Genomic DNA, 17,840 nt, shown 5'->3' with positions numbered 1-17,840 from the left:
ATCGACCTCTTCTTGCTTCAAAAATGCTGAAAAAGGATGCTTTGCTTATGCAGCTAGCTCCTCCCCTCCCTCAGTCCTTCTGAGCTGCCCCCTTAAACCGTCCCTCTCTCCACTGTATGTTCCACCTTAGGATTGTTACAAGAGTTGCTAAGGCCTGTGTGGCCATATGTAGTTGCAATAATTCCATGACAGGGGGCAAGGGTTCTGTCAATTCTGAGAAAAAAGCAGGAATGGCAGTCCTTTCTCTGTGTCTTCTCAAGTTATGCCCAACAGAAAAACTGTCTTCTCTATCTCGATCCCATCAGATACTTGGAGATCAAGTTTTGGAATATCTACATATTTTCATCAAGAAGACACTGTGTGTCATTATGAATAATTTAATAACAATAGCTATAATTCACTAACATCTATCAGGGGCTCAGCACCATACTACCTACTTTTCAAAAGTTATCTTACTTACCTACTTACAAAGTAGATATCATCTCCTATTTTGAAGACGAGGAAACTGAAGGTCAAAAAAGTGTCAAAAGGTGTCAAAGTTATAGTCAATAAGGGTCAGTATTTAACCAGGTTAGCAGGTTCATGATCTTCCTACTGACCAAGATGGCTCTATCTGGAAGCTTTAGAAACTTAGGAAAGGGGAAAATATGCTCTATCTTTTGAAGAAAAAGAATGGAACGCTGTGTAGGTAGTGAAATGTGGACATATTACCAAGCAAGGGAATCACTTCTAGCTTCCTTAGTAAAGATACTGGTGTGAAATATGTTGGTCTTTTCATACCACATCCCCTAAGGCTGTTTCAATGTGATCTGAATATACCAAAGCCAGAGTTCCTTCCCATGCCCTAAATGATGCAAATGTACATGCTTTCTTCTCACTATGCCATGCTCTATTTTTTAATGCCACTTGCATTACATAAATCCCAAGTTTTATGAGCAAAGTAACAGATGGGATGCATTGATGGCTCATGACAGCACATCAGCATTAAAATAGAATTAAATCCATGCAACTCATTGTATTGCATTTTCTGCTTTAAAGAAAGAAAAGAGAAGGGAAGAAAGAGAAGAATCATTAGAACAGCATCTTTTTTAGTTTAAAATCCTTCAGGGACACTAAGATGACGAATGAGAGAAGTTGCAACTATTTATTTTAGCACATAGCTACAGTGTCTGTGTCATTTCAAATCAAAATATGAGGTAAGTCTATAAAACAATGAGACTTTAAAAACACACTGAAACGTTCACATCCAGGAGATCATAATCTCAGAGATTTGTTTCACATTTGCAATAAAGATGCTGTCAGTGTTCAAAATGCACTTTTTGGAATGCCTTCAGAGAGAGTTCACAAATCACTGAAGAAAACTGAGCTTGTTACTTCATAATTGCTCCCTGTTTTAACCAAAAATAATTACTGCTCTTCTTACCAGACAGGACTCTGACTGACTTTTGGCTCTTTGGTAATTTTTTAAAATCAACTTCCAAAGGATGATATACTGTCACTATGGAGGATGTTCTAAAGAAAATCCCATAGATTTTGAAGATTTCAGGTCAGGGTTCTAAACACATCTTGAGGAAAATGTGTGAAGACTCTCCAAAGGGAACGACTTTCTAAGTAAGAATGTTCAGCTGCATGTCTTAAACTCTAGAGAGTTTGTTTTTAAAAAAAAAATCAGTAACTTTTGCTTTTTTATAATTACCCATTTAGTAACCATGTTGCAAAAGCAATCAAATATCATTTTGAGCAGGTACTGAGACTCCCTTTCCAAGGAAGTGCTCCATATTGAGAATGTTTTTCATCCTGACACCAATAAAGGCAAAGGCAGATCTGAGGATTCTAGTTGGCTGAGGTGTCTTCTTATGATTGAGGTCTTTGCCTCCATTCTGACTCATTCTTTGAGGATTGTGCAGTGCCCACATGCTAAAAATGAAAAAGCTAACTTGGCAAAGGGCACATGAGGCTTGCTCACTCATTGGACATTCAGTATGCTCAGTATCATCTCATTTTAATGCTTTTCAAGTTTAGTTTAATCTGCTCCCTGGAAAAGCACATCTTTTACACTATATAAATTAGTCAGGCAAGGAAGATGTGCACACCAGTCCTCAGGAACAGAATGGATGGTTATTTAACAAGGTGAGCTATTGTTGGATTCCTGGACAAAGGAAAAGCCTCAGACTCAGAGGGTCTGCAACCCTGCTTTGGCTGATCACTCACCACGAGAGCGTCTTTATATTTCTCTTACATTTTCCCAAATTCTTTTCTGTATCTGTTTCAATGCTGTTTCTCCAAGTTCCTCATTCCTTTGTACTTCCATTCAATTCTTTATTTCCAAACTGCCTTTGACATAAGTTTGTCTAATTTTATTGATCTTTCCCAAGATTCGGGTTTTGTACTCATTATCAATTCTCCCATTTTATACTGAATCGATTCCTCTGCTTATCTCTAAGAATTCCTTCCTTTTGCTTTCCTTAGGTTTCCCTTGTGGTTCTGTAGCTTCACTTAATCCATTTATTTTCATGTTTTTCTGCTCAATAATAAGAGCTTAAGGCCATCAATTTTCTTCTGAGTATTATTTTGTCCCCATCATTTAAGTTCTGAGAAGTTATTTCCTCCCCATCAACATTTCTTAATAGTTTGCTGTTTTGATTTCCTTTTAGAACGAGTAATTATTTAGGAGACTATCTAAAAAATTCTAAACGGTTTGCATTTTTTGTCTAGCCTTTTATTATTAATTTCTAATTATATTTGATAAGTGCCAGAGAATGCACTCAGTAGAATTTCTTGTTCTTTAATTTATTGACAGCCTCCGTATGGTCTGTTTGTCTTAGTTTGCTCAGGCTACTATAACAAAAATACATAAACTGAGTGGCTCATAAACAAAAGAAACTTATTTCTTGCAGTTCTGGAGACCAGAAGTCTGGAACAGGGTGCCAGCATGGTTCGGTTTTGATGAGGGCTCTTTTCTGGGCTGCAGACCACTGAATTCTCATTGCATCTCCACGGCAGGGAGCAGGGAAGGGGGGCAAGCTCTCTTGTGACTCCTGTAAGTGTACTAATCCCATTTATGAGAGCACAGCCCTCATGACCTCATCTAAACCTAATCACCTACCAAGGGTCTCATGTCAATATACCATTGCACAGAGAGGGGGTAGGATTTCAACATATGCATCTCAGGGGGACACAGACATTCAGTCTTTAGCACTGGTATTTGATCAATCTTTATAAATGGTAGTAACAAACCCGTACATAGTGACAGGAGGTATTCTACGTGCTCATTAAATCCTCATAGTAGCTCTATTTTACAGATGAGAAAAATGAAGCACAAGGATTTCACCAAAATAATTTTCCCAAAGTTGAACAGTAGTGCACGGCAAAACTGAAATATGAACCCACTGGGTTTGGCTGCTAAGCCTCTGATCTTATCATAAGATGGCAAATGTTCCAAAAACATTTGAAAATAGAAATATTTTTTTCCTCCATAGGGCACTTTAATATTTTGAAAACATTTTTTTTTCCAAAACACTTTGGCCATTATCAATTATAAACTCCCTTCCATGGGATGACTCTGCTTGTAGAGATATTGTAGGACTGAATCGGGAGATAAAAAAAAAAAACCTCTCAATGCTATTAATTACATTTATTCTTCCACCAAATGTGATTTCCAAGCAACACAGAAAACGACCCAAATTGTTTAAAATAATGGCGATGGTTATCGTCAGACCATCCAGACATCAGAAAAGATGTCAATCAGCCGCGGAGGGTACCTGAAAGAGGAAGGAATCGCTCTGGGCCGGGACTCCTGAGTGCCTGTACCACACGATGCCTTCGTTGATGTCTTGCTGGGTAAAGGTGCTGGTGGGAGTTGCTGTCCTCCCATCAGGCAGGTGCTGCCCTTCCTCTGCGGGACTGTCTGCAGGCATATCAACGAGCAGGACCACCTCTCCTAAGAAAGCCACATGGTTAGTGAGGATCTCTGGGAAATGTAAAAGTAAATCAGAGCCCTCATCTCCTTGTCTACTACCTTTTGTTTTTTTTTAAAAGAAATTAGGTACTTCTTTATTTTTAATCTAAGGTGAAGGAAAGTATATTAACACAGCATTCAATAGGCATCATCAAATTCACCTACAGACACAGAATTCCCAGTCTCTCAGCTAAAAAACACGAAAAGTAATTCAAGGGCAATTCATGTATGAAGTTACTGACTATATCAATTAAGTCACATAAAATTGTGAATACAACAAATATTCAAATACAGGCACTAGATGGATTCATTTCTATGTACAACTTGCTGTGTAGCAGGAAATGCTTTCTAACCTGGACATTTTTGGTGTAAACATAATGGGAAACCTGAAAAAATTCAGAAAGAGTTATTCTTGGGAGAATTCTGTACAATGAGAATAATGTTAGCTGGCCCTGGGATGCCTATGGCGGGGACTGCATGAAGCACGTTATATGATCATTCAAACCCAGCTCCACGTCAAGCTGCATGAACTTTATGTAGGCTTTATAAGCCTCTGTTCCTATTGGTAAAATGAGAATAGTTCATGGGTACTTAAAAAGGATGTTGGCCACCTTATCATTATGTTATTTGATCCTTCTGAAGATGCTACTGTTATCCACATTTAAAGAAAGTTCTTTAGGCTCAGAGAAGTTCAGTAACTTCTTCAAGTTCACAGATGATATGTGAAGGAGTTGAGACTTCAGTCATGGTTATTTTGTGTTCACAGTCTTGTATCTACCCTCCTAAATAACTGATCTTGTTTTCTCCTCCATCATTCCTTAGACTTCATTAGAATTGAAGCAAGGAAACCTAAATCTAAATGACAACACTACCAATCTGTTTCTATGGCTTGTTCCTCACCTGAAGCTACTATCTCCTTAAAGTGAGATTGCAAATACAGAGGTGTTATGGAAACAATTAAAATTTCACCAGGATAATATGCCCTCAAGTGTAAACCAAACAGGAGAAGGGATGAACTGCTGAAAACAAAAGCCATGTTCTCATGAAAATGCATCTAATAATAAATCTGAGAGAAGCCTCCTCACCACTCAGATGGTAAGAGGAATAGAAGGGGGCGGGGGTAGGGAGAGAGAGAGGTTCTCTAGCAGGATACCCAGATCTTAGTACACTAAGTATACTAGACACATTGGACAACTGAAAACACATTTTGATTACACTAAAGCAATTTTCTTACTTGAAGGAAATATTCCTTCTAATATTTATATGCACTAAATTCAAATTCAAAATGAGCATCAGGATGGTGATGAAATACTGAAGTAAGAAAAAAAACATCAATAGTCTCTTTATAAAGTCATGTGTAGAATCAACTCGCTCTAGTTTTTTAGTATTGTTTCTCATTTATACCTAAGTCACAAATTCCATTAGCCGTCTCTCCCTAGTTCAACCTCTGTTCATAATAAACATGCTATTCTAGGATGTAGACTGTTTAGGAATGTGAGCACACCTGTAAAATATTCTGAAAGTAGACTTCTACAATGAAAATGTGGAGAGTAGAAAAATAGAAAATATTCAAATGCTAATTTCCTAGCTGTTCTTCTTTACAATAGAAAAACTAAGCAGTTTTTCTAACCAGGCCTAATGAAATAAACCTGTTTTTCAGATCTTAAAAAATTGCCATGTTATGCAGATTAACAGGAACCACAGAATATTGACTAATTCCGTGAATTTCGACTCAGATAAGAATGACTGAATACCTGTTAGGTGCTAGCTATCATGCTAGACCCTTCAGGGATGGGGATTCAAAGATAAGCAAGATGCAGTTCCTACCCCTGAGATCAGTCCCCCATAAGCAACCTGGAGCCACTGTGAGATTTCAGTAGGTGAATGGCACGAACTAACTTAGAACACAAAGCATATATGATCAGAATACAGGGAGCCTATGAAAGAACTGTTAAAGAGGCTGAATTTTATTTTATAAAAATGGTAATAATAGTAATTAACATTTATGTAGACAGTTTGACCAATTGTGAGACCCCTGCAAAATCCAGATGACCGATGGGATCCTGAACTAAAGCAACGGAAATAAGATTGGAAAGAAATAAACAGACATGAGAGTCACTAAGTGGAAGCAACAGAACTCGACACTTGTGGTTGTGAAGGGTGAGAGTTGGGGAGGGCTCATCCATTGACAGGAAGGGCAGCAATGACACTGATGGATGAGCAGGATGGAGGGAAGTTGAGCACTGGGTCTGTTGAATATGAGGAGACAGGTAGAAGTATCAGTATTTTGTGGGGTTCACCCCACCAAGGTGACAGCTTTTGTGTAGCTGTAACCTCACCTCTGCTCTTATTATGACAAATACAAGAAGCTGACCCTTTAGATATATGGAAATCCAGGCTTACAAAACAGTCTGGGTTTAAAAAACAAAATAATCTCTACTTGGGATTTCCTTAATACTGAACTCTACAGTTTAATCAAGAATTCTGAAGATTTGATAGGTATTAAGAATTAGAATCTCAGTGGAATCTTGATGAATTATTTTGGGATTGAGAAAATTTGTATTAAAGCTTTCTTACCCAATGCTAAATAATTTAGAGTTGGCAATGTGTTGGATTAAATCAGATTTTCCTTCAAATGATAAGTTACTTCATTAAAACCATCTTATTAAATTTACTTTCAAACTTGTGAAGTAGCTAAAGGTACAAGTATTAATCAACTTGTCTACACTTAAATTTGAGAGCAGTGATGAGTCTATAAGTGGTGGAACTTGGGTCCATTATGCATTTACTACACAAGCAATTTACATTTGGTTCAGTTCCATGGTCAGTTCTTCACAAAAAGTCTAAAGCCCAACTGGAACATTCCAAAGTGATGAGGGAGTCCACAGTAGCTGGGGTGGCAAGGGGGTAGGGGCTCCACAAATTCACACCACTGCGATAGATGGATGTAAGCAGATTGGTGTTAAGTGGGTTTCCAGTTCCCACCATCTTTTTCACTCTTGAGTGCTTCTTAAGGGTAATGTGATTTGATTATTACTAATAGGGGGCTCTGGACACACAGAAAGAGGATTATGTTCATAGGAAGAAGTTAATTAAAAGAGTTATAGTAGGAAAGGGTCATAGGCAAGCCTACATGGCATTTGTCAAGCTGAAATGGCTTAAAAAATTATTTAATTCAGCATTGTTCTGTTTAAGAGTTAAACAGAATATTGGAATATTGGGCTGTCTCTAGGAAATTAAATTTTTTGGCTTTTAATGATCAAGATAAAGGTAGAGAATTTAATACATCAAATGAGTCAAAGATTTTTAGAGCTGAAAAGGACTTAAACATTATCGAGCTTAAAATCAGTGGATAGAAGAATGCAAAGTTGAATAAGGTCTGTGGATTAATTAATAGCATTGTGTCCATGTTAGCTTCCTGGTTTTGATAATTGTTCTATTGTTCTGTAAGATGCTACCATTGAGGGAGACTAGATAAAGGGTATTCAAGGGCTCTTTGTACTATTTTTGCAACTTTTCAGTAAGTCTAAAATTATTTTAAAATAAAAAGTTAAAAAAATTATCTAGCCTAAACTTTCAAAGAACCTAAGGTTCAAAGGGGTCCACTTGCCTTCCTCAAAGTTACACAACTATAATAAAAGACACCCCAGCTAGACCAGCTATTTTTTTTTTAAAGATTTTATTTATTTATTTGACAGAGAGAGAGATAGTGAGAGCAGGAACACAAGCAAGTAGAGTGGGAGAGGGAGAAGCAGGCCTCCCTCAGAGCAGGGAACCTGATGCGGGGCTTGATCCCAGGACCCTGGGATCATGACCCGAGCCGAAGGCAGACGCTTAATGACTGAGCCACCCAGGCACCCCTAGACCAGCTATTTTATAATTATATTAATTCTTTAATTTCAATTCAGCTAGCCAAGGTATAGTATATCATTAGTTTTTGATATAGTGTTCAATGATTCACATTAGTTGAGACTATCACCCAGTGCTCATCATATTATATGCCCTCTATAATTCCTATCACCCAGTTATCCCATCCCCCACCCACCTCCCTTTCTGCAACCCTCAGTTTGTTTCCCAGAATCCAGAGTCTCATATGGTTTGTCTCTCTCTTTGATTTCTTCCCATTCAGGTTATAGTAATTCTTGATTAGATTATGCTTTTCAATGTCTTTGTTGACATTGGAATTACTTTTTTTTTAAGTCTTTTTTTCTTGAGAGAGAGAGAGCGTGTGAGTGGGGGGTGAGGGGGGCGATGGGAGGGACAGAGGGAGAGGAAGAGAGAATCTTAAGCAGGCTCCACACTCTTGGTGCAGAGCCTGATGTGGGGCTCCGTCTCAGAACCCTGAGAACATGACCTGAGCTGAAATCAAAAGTCGGATGCTTAACCAGCTGAGCCACCCAGGCACCACATCGGAATTACTTTTAAATTGCACAAAAGTTAACTTTTTTCCCTCACTACATAAAATACATAATTTTTAAAATCCAGTAACCCAGAGGAAAAACAGATTATTATTCCTCTGCTATTTAACATGCCAAGAAAGTTTTTACTTGTAATGAATATAATTTTCTTTTTCAGGTGATCTATTTAGTTTTTTTAAAAAATCTACCTGCCTATTCTTTAATTTTTATGATACTTGGTTATTGCCTTACAGTTTCAATTCCTTCTTTTGTGTCTTTAAATCATTTTAATATGCTTGTTTCATAGTTGTTATGATTACTCCTTTGTTTGAAATCCTTGGAATTTTAATCATTTTGTTCATTTTTCTTATACTATGGATTATTTCCTTATCTGTAATTTTGAATTCTGAGCTATTCTTCAGTGGTTTAGGCTGTGAGAATCCTGTGATCCAGAGTTGAGGGTGGACATTCCACAACAGTTTCTACCAGTTTCTGCAAGGGACCCAAGAAGTATCATCAGCCTGAGATTAATATTCATATGAATGTCTCAGCTGTGGCTTTCTCAGACAATGTGCACAGTATAACTTAACCCTGGATCTGCAGGAGAAACAGGCCTGAAGTTCTGCTTTCTTGACAGACTTTTTGGCTTCAATCTGAGCCCTGGGAAACACAGGTCGGTTTCTTTGCCATCACTCTGGGCTGGTGCCATTCTTGTTTTCTATTCTGTCCCTCTAATTGAAAGTCTTTCCAGAGTCCCAGTTTTATATAGGATCATAACTTTCTATCTCTGCACGAGCATTACATCTCAAGACCCTGGGTTACTGGGACACATACAAGCCCTCTCAGGGAAGCTGTTCCATCAGCTCATGCCCAGACTGACTTTAAGCTACTTCTCTATTTGCTACCCGGAGATTTCTCTCTATTCTTGGAAGGTCAGCCATGAGTGCCCTACAATTCTTATCTCTTACCCGGCACTTCTAGATGATGGTGACGAGGGAGAATTTTCAAGTTATCATACTCTACTATCTTGCTAGGAGTGGAAGTTAACAATGGAGATCTTTAAAAATGTTTTTATGTAAAACTTTTTTTTTTTAAAGTCTCAACAAGAAGTCTGGTGATGTTCTGGAGGGGGCATAAGGTGGAGTTTGAGAGTCTGAGCTTCAAAATTAAACTGAAATTATTAGCTATATATGCTAAAATGAACCATATCTCAGCAAGTTACTTACTCTGTAAAATGAACTTATTTTAAAACTTAAATTTTGGATTTCATATATACTAACAGGTCTACATTACTTAGCACACCACCTCGTATATAATATGTGTATAGTATGATAGTTATTTTGACTATTCTGTGTTTAAATGAGATGTGTGAGGTATTAGAAAGTCAGCTGTATTGGAATCACAACCTTGTTGCATGGCATCATACCAAAGCAAGTCCAAGACTGCTGGATACAATGATGAGATCATGACAAAGGGAAAAAAAAGTTACCAAATTGTGGGTGGTCCTGGGTAATTTTGTAGATGATTTCTGAGGCACTGGCACCTGGAGCTTCAGCCTGTAGGATTCTGTTGGTAATTTGCAGCATCCCACCTTCTGGAACCCACACCACTGAATTAGCCACAAGCCGAAGACCTGCATCATTCTAGAATAAGGAAAGAGTACACTATTAAGTCCAAGCCAAAATATATATATATTATGATTACTCCTTTGAAATCCTTGGAATTTTAATCATTTTGTTCATTTTTCTTATCATACTATGGATTGTTTCCTCATCTATTCTGTAATTTTGAATTCTGAGCTAATCTTCAGTGGTTTAGGCTGTGAGAATCCTGTGATTTGGAGCTGAGGGTGGACATACATATATGGATTATGTTCTGTTTAAGACTTAAACAGAATATATATCAGTCCTTAAAAACATAAGTTATCAGATACTATTGCTGCCAGCCATCATCTAATAAGAGATATTCATAGCTCTGGAGTCTCTCTATGAACTATGCATGTCTATTGTATGTAGATATATGCATGTGTATGTATATATGTACATATCCTACTTTTCCCTTTACTTTATCATAAGCAAATAACTTATTTCATTCAGGAAGACAAGTCTCTCCATTTCTTTCTTTCATTTGTCCATCTCACTGTCCTTCCATCCTCCCCATCCTCCCACATTCAAGCACTATACATTAAGCACCTATTATAGGTCAGCTCTTTTGCCAGAGGCCTGAGATATATAAGAATGCCTAAACAAGATGTCAGTTTCAGAACTTACAGTCTAGTGGTCCCCCCATAGACAAATAATCAGGATGCATCACAAATGATGCTCTGTAAGAAGCTTGAGCAGGGTGCAGTGGGAGAATAAAGGAAAAAGGAGGTTTCCTCTTTGATGGAGGAATGCTCAGGAATGCTTTCCTATGGAAATATCATTTAACTCTTGAATGACCAAAACATGGCCCTTCTAAGAGACAAGTGGTGAAACGGATTCTGTGCAGAGGGCCCAAGCGAGGCAAAGACATGAGGCAATGTACTGTGTGCTTCATAAAATACCCAGGTGTCTGGGCAAGAAGAGTTTATGGAGCCAGAAGAGGGGGTGAATAAAAAGGGACACTCTCTTAAGGTTGGCGGGTAGAAGGTAAATGCTGTACTAAAAGTCTTCATTTATCTTGTAGGCCCGGTAAACTCAACATGTGTCTTCATGGAAGGAAAGGGGATGAGCAGGTCTGGGGTTTATAAAGCCTCCATCAGCAAGAGATGGAAGGGGCTAGAACTGACATGTGTCTGGGGCTGTAGAAACCATTTGACAAATTCTTGTAATGGCTCAGGTGAGAGAAGATGAAAAAGTCATCACAGCAGGAATGGAGAGTTAGAAACAGTTTCCAGAAACACCAGAGGTCAAACTGACAGGCCTTGATGACTGATTGAAAGTGAAGCCTTAGAAACAACTGTTGGGAATAGCTGACTGGAAGAAATCAACCTCTTTAGCACTCCTGAGAAGGCAACCATTTTAATTGCTAAAGCTAATGTCATTAAAAAAGTGTTGCCATTCCTGATTTGCAAGGTGTGCACCTCTTCCAAAGCCTCATAACTGACACTTTCCACGGAAGGAGATTAGTGAGCCTGCCTGTCTTCAGCTTTCAGTTTGTTTTCATACTTCAAAAATGAATAAATCTGGTATCTTAAAATGGGGCATTTCAAAGGGGATGTTTTTATAAATTATCGTTATTACTTTCAAATATGCCAATAAACAGAACAAACACCACTCCCAGGAGGGGCATATTCAGAGCAGAAGGCAACAAATATGCCTTTACAGTCACTTGACACGAGAGCATTTGCCCCCGACAAGAGGTGGTCATAGCTATTCTCACCACAATTACCGGGGAGCCAGTCAAACAGTGCCCAGGCGAACGGCAGCAAAGTCACCTTCTATTGTGATCAGCGCTCAGGGGCAAACTCCCAAGAATTTTCTCCTTTCACAACTGATATAGTATATTAGTTACAAAAACATCCAAATGTGCCAAGAATTTTCCTCCATTCCGCGCCCCCCCCAGAACTGTGGGGGGAAAATCCCTATTAACTTCAGCAAGAGTTTCATAAAACATAGTACACTTAGACCCAGTGTCTTTTTTTTTTTTTTAAAGATTTTATTTATTTATTTGACAGAGAGAGAGACACACACACAGCGAGAGAGGGAACACAAGCAGGGGGAGCAGGAGAGGGAGAAGCAGGCTTCCCACGGAGCAGGGAGCCCGATGCGGGGCTCGATCCCAGGACCCTGGGATCATGACCTGAGCCGAAGGCAGATGCTTAATGACTGAGCCACCCAGGTGCCCCGACCCAATGTCTTAATTGCTAGAAATCTCTCTAATAGAAGCAGCCTCATCAAATTTGATCATGGTTACAGAAATCCATCATATACCAACAACCACATTCTGGGACTGATGAAGCAATGTGTTTTTTCATATTCCAAGCAAGTAAGTACTGGGACCTGAATGCATGTCCCCAGATGTCTCTCTCACTACACTTCTATCTTGGCTACACTTTACCAATACAATTCTCTAATTCCTGTGTGAGTGTAAATCTTTAGCAGACAGTACCCCTTATATGTCAGTGTTAGGACAAAGGCAACATCTGGAAGCTTATTACAAATTCAGAATCTCAGGCCCCACCCCGGATTCTGATGTAGAATCTGCATTTTATTTTTTTTCACCAGCTTTACTGAAGTATATTTGACAAATAAAGGTTGTAGATAGTTAAGGTGCACAACGTGATGTTTTGATATACGTATATGTTGTGAAATTCAAGCTAATTAAGAAATCTATCACCTCACATAACTACACTTTTGTGTGTGCATGTGGTAAAAACACTTAAGGTCAACCCACTCAGCAAATTTCAGGTATACAATACAATATTAAGTATAGCCACGATGCTATATGTTGTATCTCCAGAACTTATTCATCCCTGGTAACTGAACCACTATACCCTTTGGCTACCTTTGACTAACATCTCCCCATTTCTCCTACCTCAGTCCCTGGCAACCACCATTCTGCTCTGCTTTTATGAGCTGGACTGTTTTAGATTCCAAATATAAATGAGATCATGCAGAATTTGTCTTTTTGTGTCTGGCTTATTTTACTTAGCATAATGTTCTTCAAGCTCACCCATGCTGTCACAAATGGCAGGATTTCCTTTTTTAAGGCTGAATAATATTCCATTATATATGTAGAACAGATTTTCTTTAGCCATTTTTTTTAAAAAGACTGATTTATTTATTTGAGAGAGCAAGCGAGTGGGGAGAGGGGCAGAGGGAGAGAGAGAGAGAGAGAGAGAATCCTGAAGCAGACTCCCTGCTGAGCGTGGAGCCCAGTATGGGTCTTGATCCCAGGACTCAGAGATCATGACCTGAGCTGAAATCAATAGTTGGTCACTCAACCAACTGAGCCACCCAGGTGCCCCTTTCTTCAACCATTTATCCATCAAGAGACAGCTAGGATGTTTCCATACCTTGGCTATTGTGAATAATGCTGCAATAAACATGTGAGTACATATATCTCTTTGAGACACAGATTTCATTTCCTTTAGATATCTACCCAGAAGTGAAATTGCTGGATCATATGATAGTTCTGTTTTTAATCTTCTGAGGAACCTCCATACTGTTTTCCATAATGGCTGCACCAATTTACAATCCCACCAAGAGTGTATACAGGTTCCCTTTTCTCAGTACGCTCACCAACACTTGTTATGCTTTGTCTTTTTGATAATAGCCATTCTAACAGGTATGAGGTAATATCTCATTGTCATTTTGATTTGCATTTTCCTGATGATGAATGATGTTGAGCACCTTTTCATGTAACTATTGGCCATTGTATGTCTTCTTTTGACAAAGGTCTGTGCAGATCCTTAGGCCAAGTCTTAACTGGATGATGATGATGATGATGATGATGATGATGACTTTGCTATTGAGTTGTCTGAGTTCCTTATATATTTTAGATATTAATCCTTTATCAGATATATGGTTTCAAATATTTTCTCCCATTCCGTAGGCTGCCTTTACATTTTGTTGACTGTTTACTTTGCTGTGCAGCTTTGTAGTTTGATGCATTTCCTCTTGTATTTAAACAGGATCCCCAGGGGATGTGGAGGCATGCTGAAGTAGGAGAAGCACAGCTCAGGATAGAAATAGTGTTGGGTCAGACGATGGACTCTGAAAAACAAACTGAGGGTTCTAGAGGGGAGGGGGGTGGGAGGAGGGGTTAGCCTGGTGATGGGTATTAAAGAGGGCACGTACTGCATGGAGCACTGGGTGTTATGCACAAACAATGAATCATGGAACACTACATCTAAAACTAATGATGTAATGTATGGGGATTAACATAACAATAAAAAAAAAAAAAGAAATAGTGTTGGGTCTAGAGTGGTTCTCCTGAAATCCCACAGACAGGTCTTTTAGAATATTTATATTTATAACCAGATACTATACATGCCTCTGTTTCTGAATTATTTGTTTATAATACTTAAGAAGAAACAGACAACTGTCTAAGGGAAAGAAGTATAATTCTTCCCACTCATTATGATGAAGATGGTTTTCTCAGTTGCTTTCTTCTGGGAGAGAGTCCAGGGAAGGTACAAGAAGAGATGAATAGAAGGCTATACACCATCTTTTCTACAGTTAAAGTGTCCAGAAGAGCCAAACAAATTTTAACCTCATTTCCCCAATGATTCTGACATTTTGCAATTTCTTTATCTCCTTGTAGTTTTTTTTTCTTCTGCACAATGGTGCCTATATCCCTGTAAGCTCAAGAAATTAGCCATAACATGAGTTGAATAATCTCCTGCCTAGTAATGTTTTATATATCCTTCGGGGTACCACATTAGAAAGCAATGAAATCCCAAAAAGGGATTATGGGGGCATAATCAAAAGAGTGCTTTAAATTAAATAGTTCTTCTAATTCATCTCATAGAACAATGGGCATACAGAAATGTTGGCAGTAAAGTTTAGCCATTATATATTGTATTACAAATAAAAATATTAATGCTGTAAACCAGAAGTAGCTTCTATCATTAGAAGGAAAAATCTCACAGATAAAATGAAAACTCCCTCCCCTAAAATAAATGTTGGGGCATAAATGATCATTTCAAATGACAGTGTATCCCAACCCTGGGTCAAACTACTAAAGCCAAAAAATTTTAAAACTTAATCAAATAGAAAATGACTATAATTGGATGTAATAGCAATCCTAATATTTTATTTATTCTGTTAAAAAAAAGTCTTAATTTGCAAAGGCTCATTTATACCATAGCTTTTAAAATGCAACCTTAAAGGACACTGTGGATTTTAAGGAAGGATCATGTAGGGTGGACATAGAAGGTCAAACTTAGATTCTATTTACCAGGATAAAGGATGGAAAGATAATTGGACTGTTTTGTGTGTTTGGACAGTGTGTGTATGCTCCTCAGAAGCTCTGTTCCTTCAGGTCAAGAATACAGAACCTTCTCTCCACGTAGATTTCAACTACTTTATAAACAAACAAAATTTTGTAATCAACATTTTTTGAACATATACTCTGAGCAATACATCTTATAAGATGCCAAATTGAACAAGCTAAGTAAGTCCATAAAAGGTGAAACCCTGGGGTGCCTGGGTGGCTCGGTGGTTAGGTGTCTGCCTTTAGCTTGGGTCATGATCCCAGAGTCCCAGGATCGAGTCCCATGTCCGGCTCCCTGCTCAGCAGGGAGTCTGCTTCTCCCTCTGACCCTCATCCTGCTTGTGCTCTCTTTCTCTCTCAAATAAATAGATAAAAGTCTTTAAAAAAAAAAAAAAAGGTGAAACCCTGACATGTGGTAAGGATTTATTTATTTATGAGATAGACTCTTATTCAAAAAATTAACATTTTTGTGCCATACTTCTAATTGTCATAAGCACCCTTATTATCAAACGGTATCCCTGCCAGACCACCACTGGGAGGACAAGTTTTAAGAAAACTGAGGGAAAGCAAAATAGGGCCTTTAGTTGCACATGGGCCTTACCAAGTTCAAATAGCCAGAGAGGACTCTTAGCAACAGAATTTTCCATCCAGTTCATAGCATGATACTTGGGGGCTTTTCACATCAAAGCATTACCCAGTGGCAGAAAGTAACTACTCAAACAACAACAAACGAGGTCACAAAGATCATCAGATTTCTTGCCAAAGTGGAAAAAGAGGCATGATTCCCAGAGATGCCTTAATTAATGAAAAAGAGAGGAGGGGGGTGGGGGATGGGTTAGCCTGGTGATGGTATTAAGGAGGGCACGTATTGCATGGAGCACTGGGTGTTATACCCAAACAATGAATCATGGAACACTACATCAAAAACAAATGATGTACTGTATGGTGAGTAACATAACATAATAAAAAAAAGAAAGAAAGAAAAAATTAAAAAAAAAAAGAAACAGAAGGTAATTTCTTGAAAGCCTGGCAGTGGAAAGTAACCCACCAATAAGCATGACTTTTCCCTGCCCACATTTTAGCCCTTATTAGACACCGAATTGCTTTAAAATCGTATCTCTAGCAGGCTCGGGTTTGGTAATCTGCCCAATTAATGAAAGCCTGTTCAGCAGAGCATTCTTTATTACCTTTTAATCTTTTTGATTTCTTTTGCCTCCTCCCCCAACAGACCATGTTTCAACATCAGTCCTGAATCTATTTTCTCTTCAGCGACTCGGTGTAAGCCTGGAGGGCAGCAAATTTCCTCAGTGCCAGGCCAAGGATGAAAGTTTGGAGGAAGTGACGCAGAACTTGAAAAATGAGAGTGGAACTGACAGCCCCTACCCTTCGTCCCAGATAGGCCACCCCAACATTAGCAGAGGTGGCCTGAAGGCTTCTCATCTGACGTAAGAGATGGACTCAAAGGTAGGAACATGAGAATCAGCCTCACTCAAGCTGTTGCATCCCTCCAAGTATCTACCCATCCAGCAAAAATGTGCTAAGGTCCTATGACGTGCCTTAAGAGAGGAAGACTAAAATAGCTGCTGCTCACACAAAGTTTTCTTTTTCTACCTCCCCCTCTCCTTCCATCTGTGTCAGCGGGTTGAGTTTTCTACTGAACAACACTGGGATTAATTTGTACATCCATTCCCCAGGAGTCAGACCTAATCCCCTTTGCAACTCCATTTAAACCACCAGGTAGACATCAGCCAGTAATTGGCTTGACTCCAAATTTAATACACAGGCAGCCTCAGGGTAGGGACTTGGATGCCCATCTTAAGAAGTGGCTATCAGAATGAAGTCAATCATGTCTGACTATACATGTACTGGAAGCCATTAACAGCTGAGGCAATTTTTTTCTTCTTGGGCTCCAGTAGACTTATGACTATAAATAGCTTCACCTGTAACAAGATGTGGTCAGTCCAGAGGGAAGATTCCAGGAGGCTTAGGGCCCAGACTGCTTGGATAGGACATTGAGAAAATGACTGAATTGCTGTCTCGATTCTGTCCATTAGGGGGATCAGAATATATATGACCAATACACTGAAAAATATGGGCTAGAATGAAAAAAGCCATGTGGGTTAAGTGTGATGAGCCAGAACACACTTGAGTCAAAATCACAGCTCCAGCACAAAATACCTTTATAACAAACAAACATTTTTAAACTTCTTAAAATGCTTTTAAACTTTTTCTTCAGTTTCCTTTTTGGAAAATTAGAGATAATAATTGTACAAACATCCTAGAATGATCATGAACATCAAATGAAATAATTTACATCAAGCATTAGTGCCCAAAAAAGATAAAAAAACAAAACAAAAACACCTCCCACCCATAGGACTTCCTTTAGAAGAAATAAGGTCATATGGCCTCTCTTCTACCCTTCTTCATTAAGATATTGTAAAGATCAGTAGAATAGATATAAAGAACAAGTACTTTGAATTCCTGAAAGGAAATACAGTATGCATTTGTAAAATATCAGTATTACAGTGTTCAAATTTATTAGTACATCCTGATGGATGCTGGTT

At 38.6% G+C, this 17,840-nt stretch overlaps 1 protein-coding gene across 5 annotated transcripts in view; it reads right to left on the bottom strand.

The window, feature by feature from the left end:
* The window catches only part of FRAS1 (Fraser extracellular matrix complex subunit 1), a 420,408-nt gene that overhangs the window by 118,909 nt on the left and 283,659 nt on the right, over window positions 1-17,840 (bottom strand). For all 5 annotated transcript variants that reach the window (XM_064584673.1, XM_064584674.1, XM_064584670.1 and 2 more), the window contains 2 exons: window positions 9,845-9,998; window positions 3,762-3,940 (listed from right to left, as the gene is read on the bottom strand). In XM_064584673.1, the coding sequence (XP_064440743.1) occupies window positions 3,762-3,940; window positions 9,845-9,998 (333 nt within the window). The remainder of the gene's footprint in view (window positions 1-3,761; window positions 3,941-9,844; window positions 9,999-17,840) is intronic.

This window comes from Mirounga angustirostris, unplaced genomic scaffold (genome assembly GCF_029215605.1).
Source record: "Mirounga angustirostris isolate CCGP_5_RB_7025 unplaced genomic scaffold, mMirAng1.0.hap1 SCAF_2, whole genome shotgun sequence".
Lineage (NCBI taxonomy): Eukaryota > Metazoa > Chordata > Mammalia > Carnivora > Phocidae > Mirounga > Mirounga angustirostris.
The sequence above is the reverse complement of the archived record's forward strand: the minus strand, read 5'-3'. Positions and strand labels throughout refer to the sequence as shown.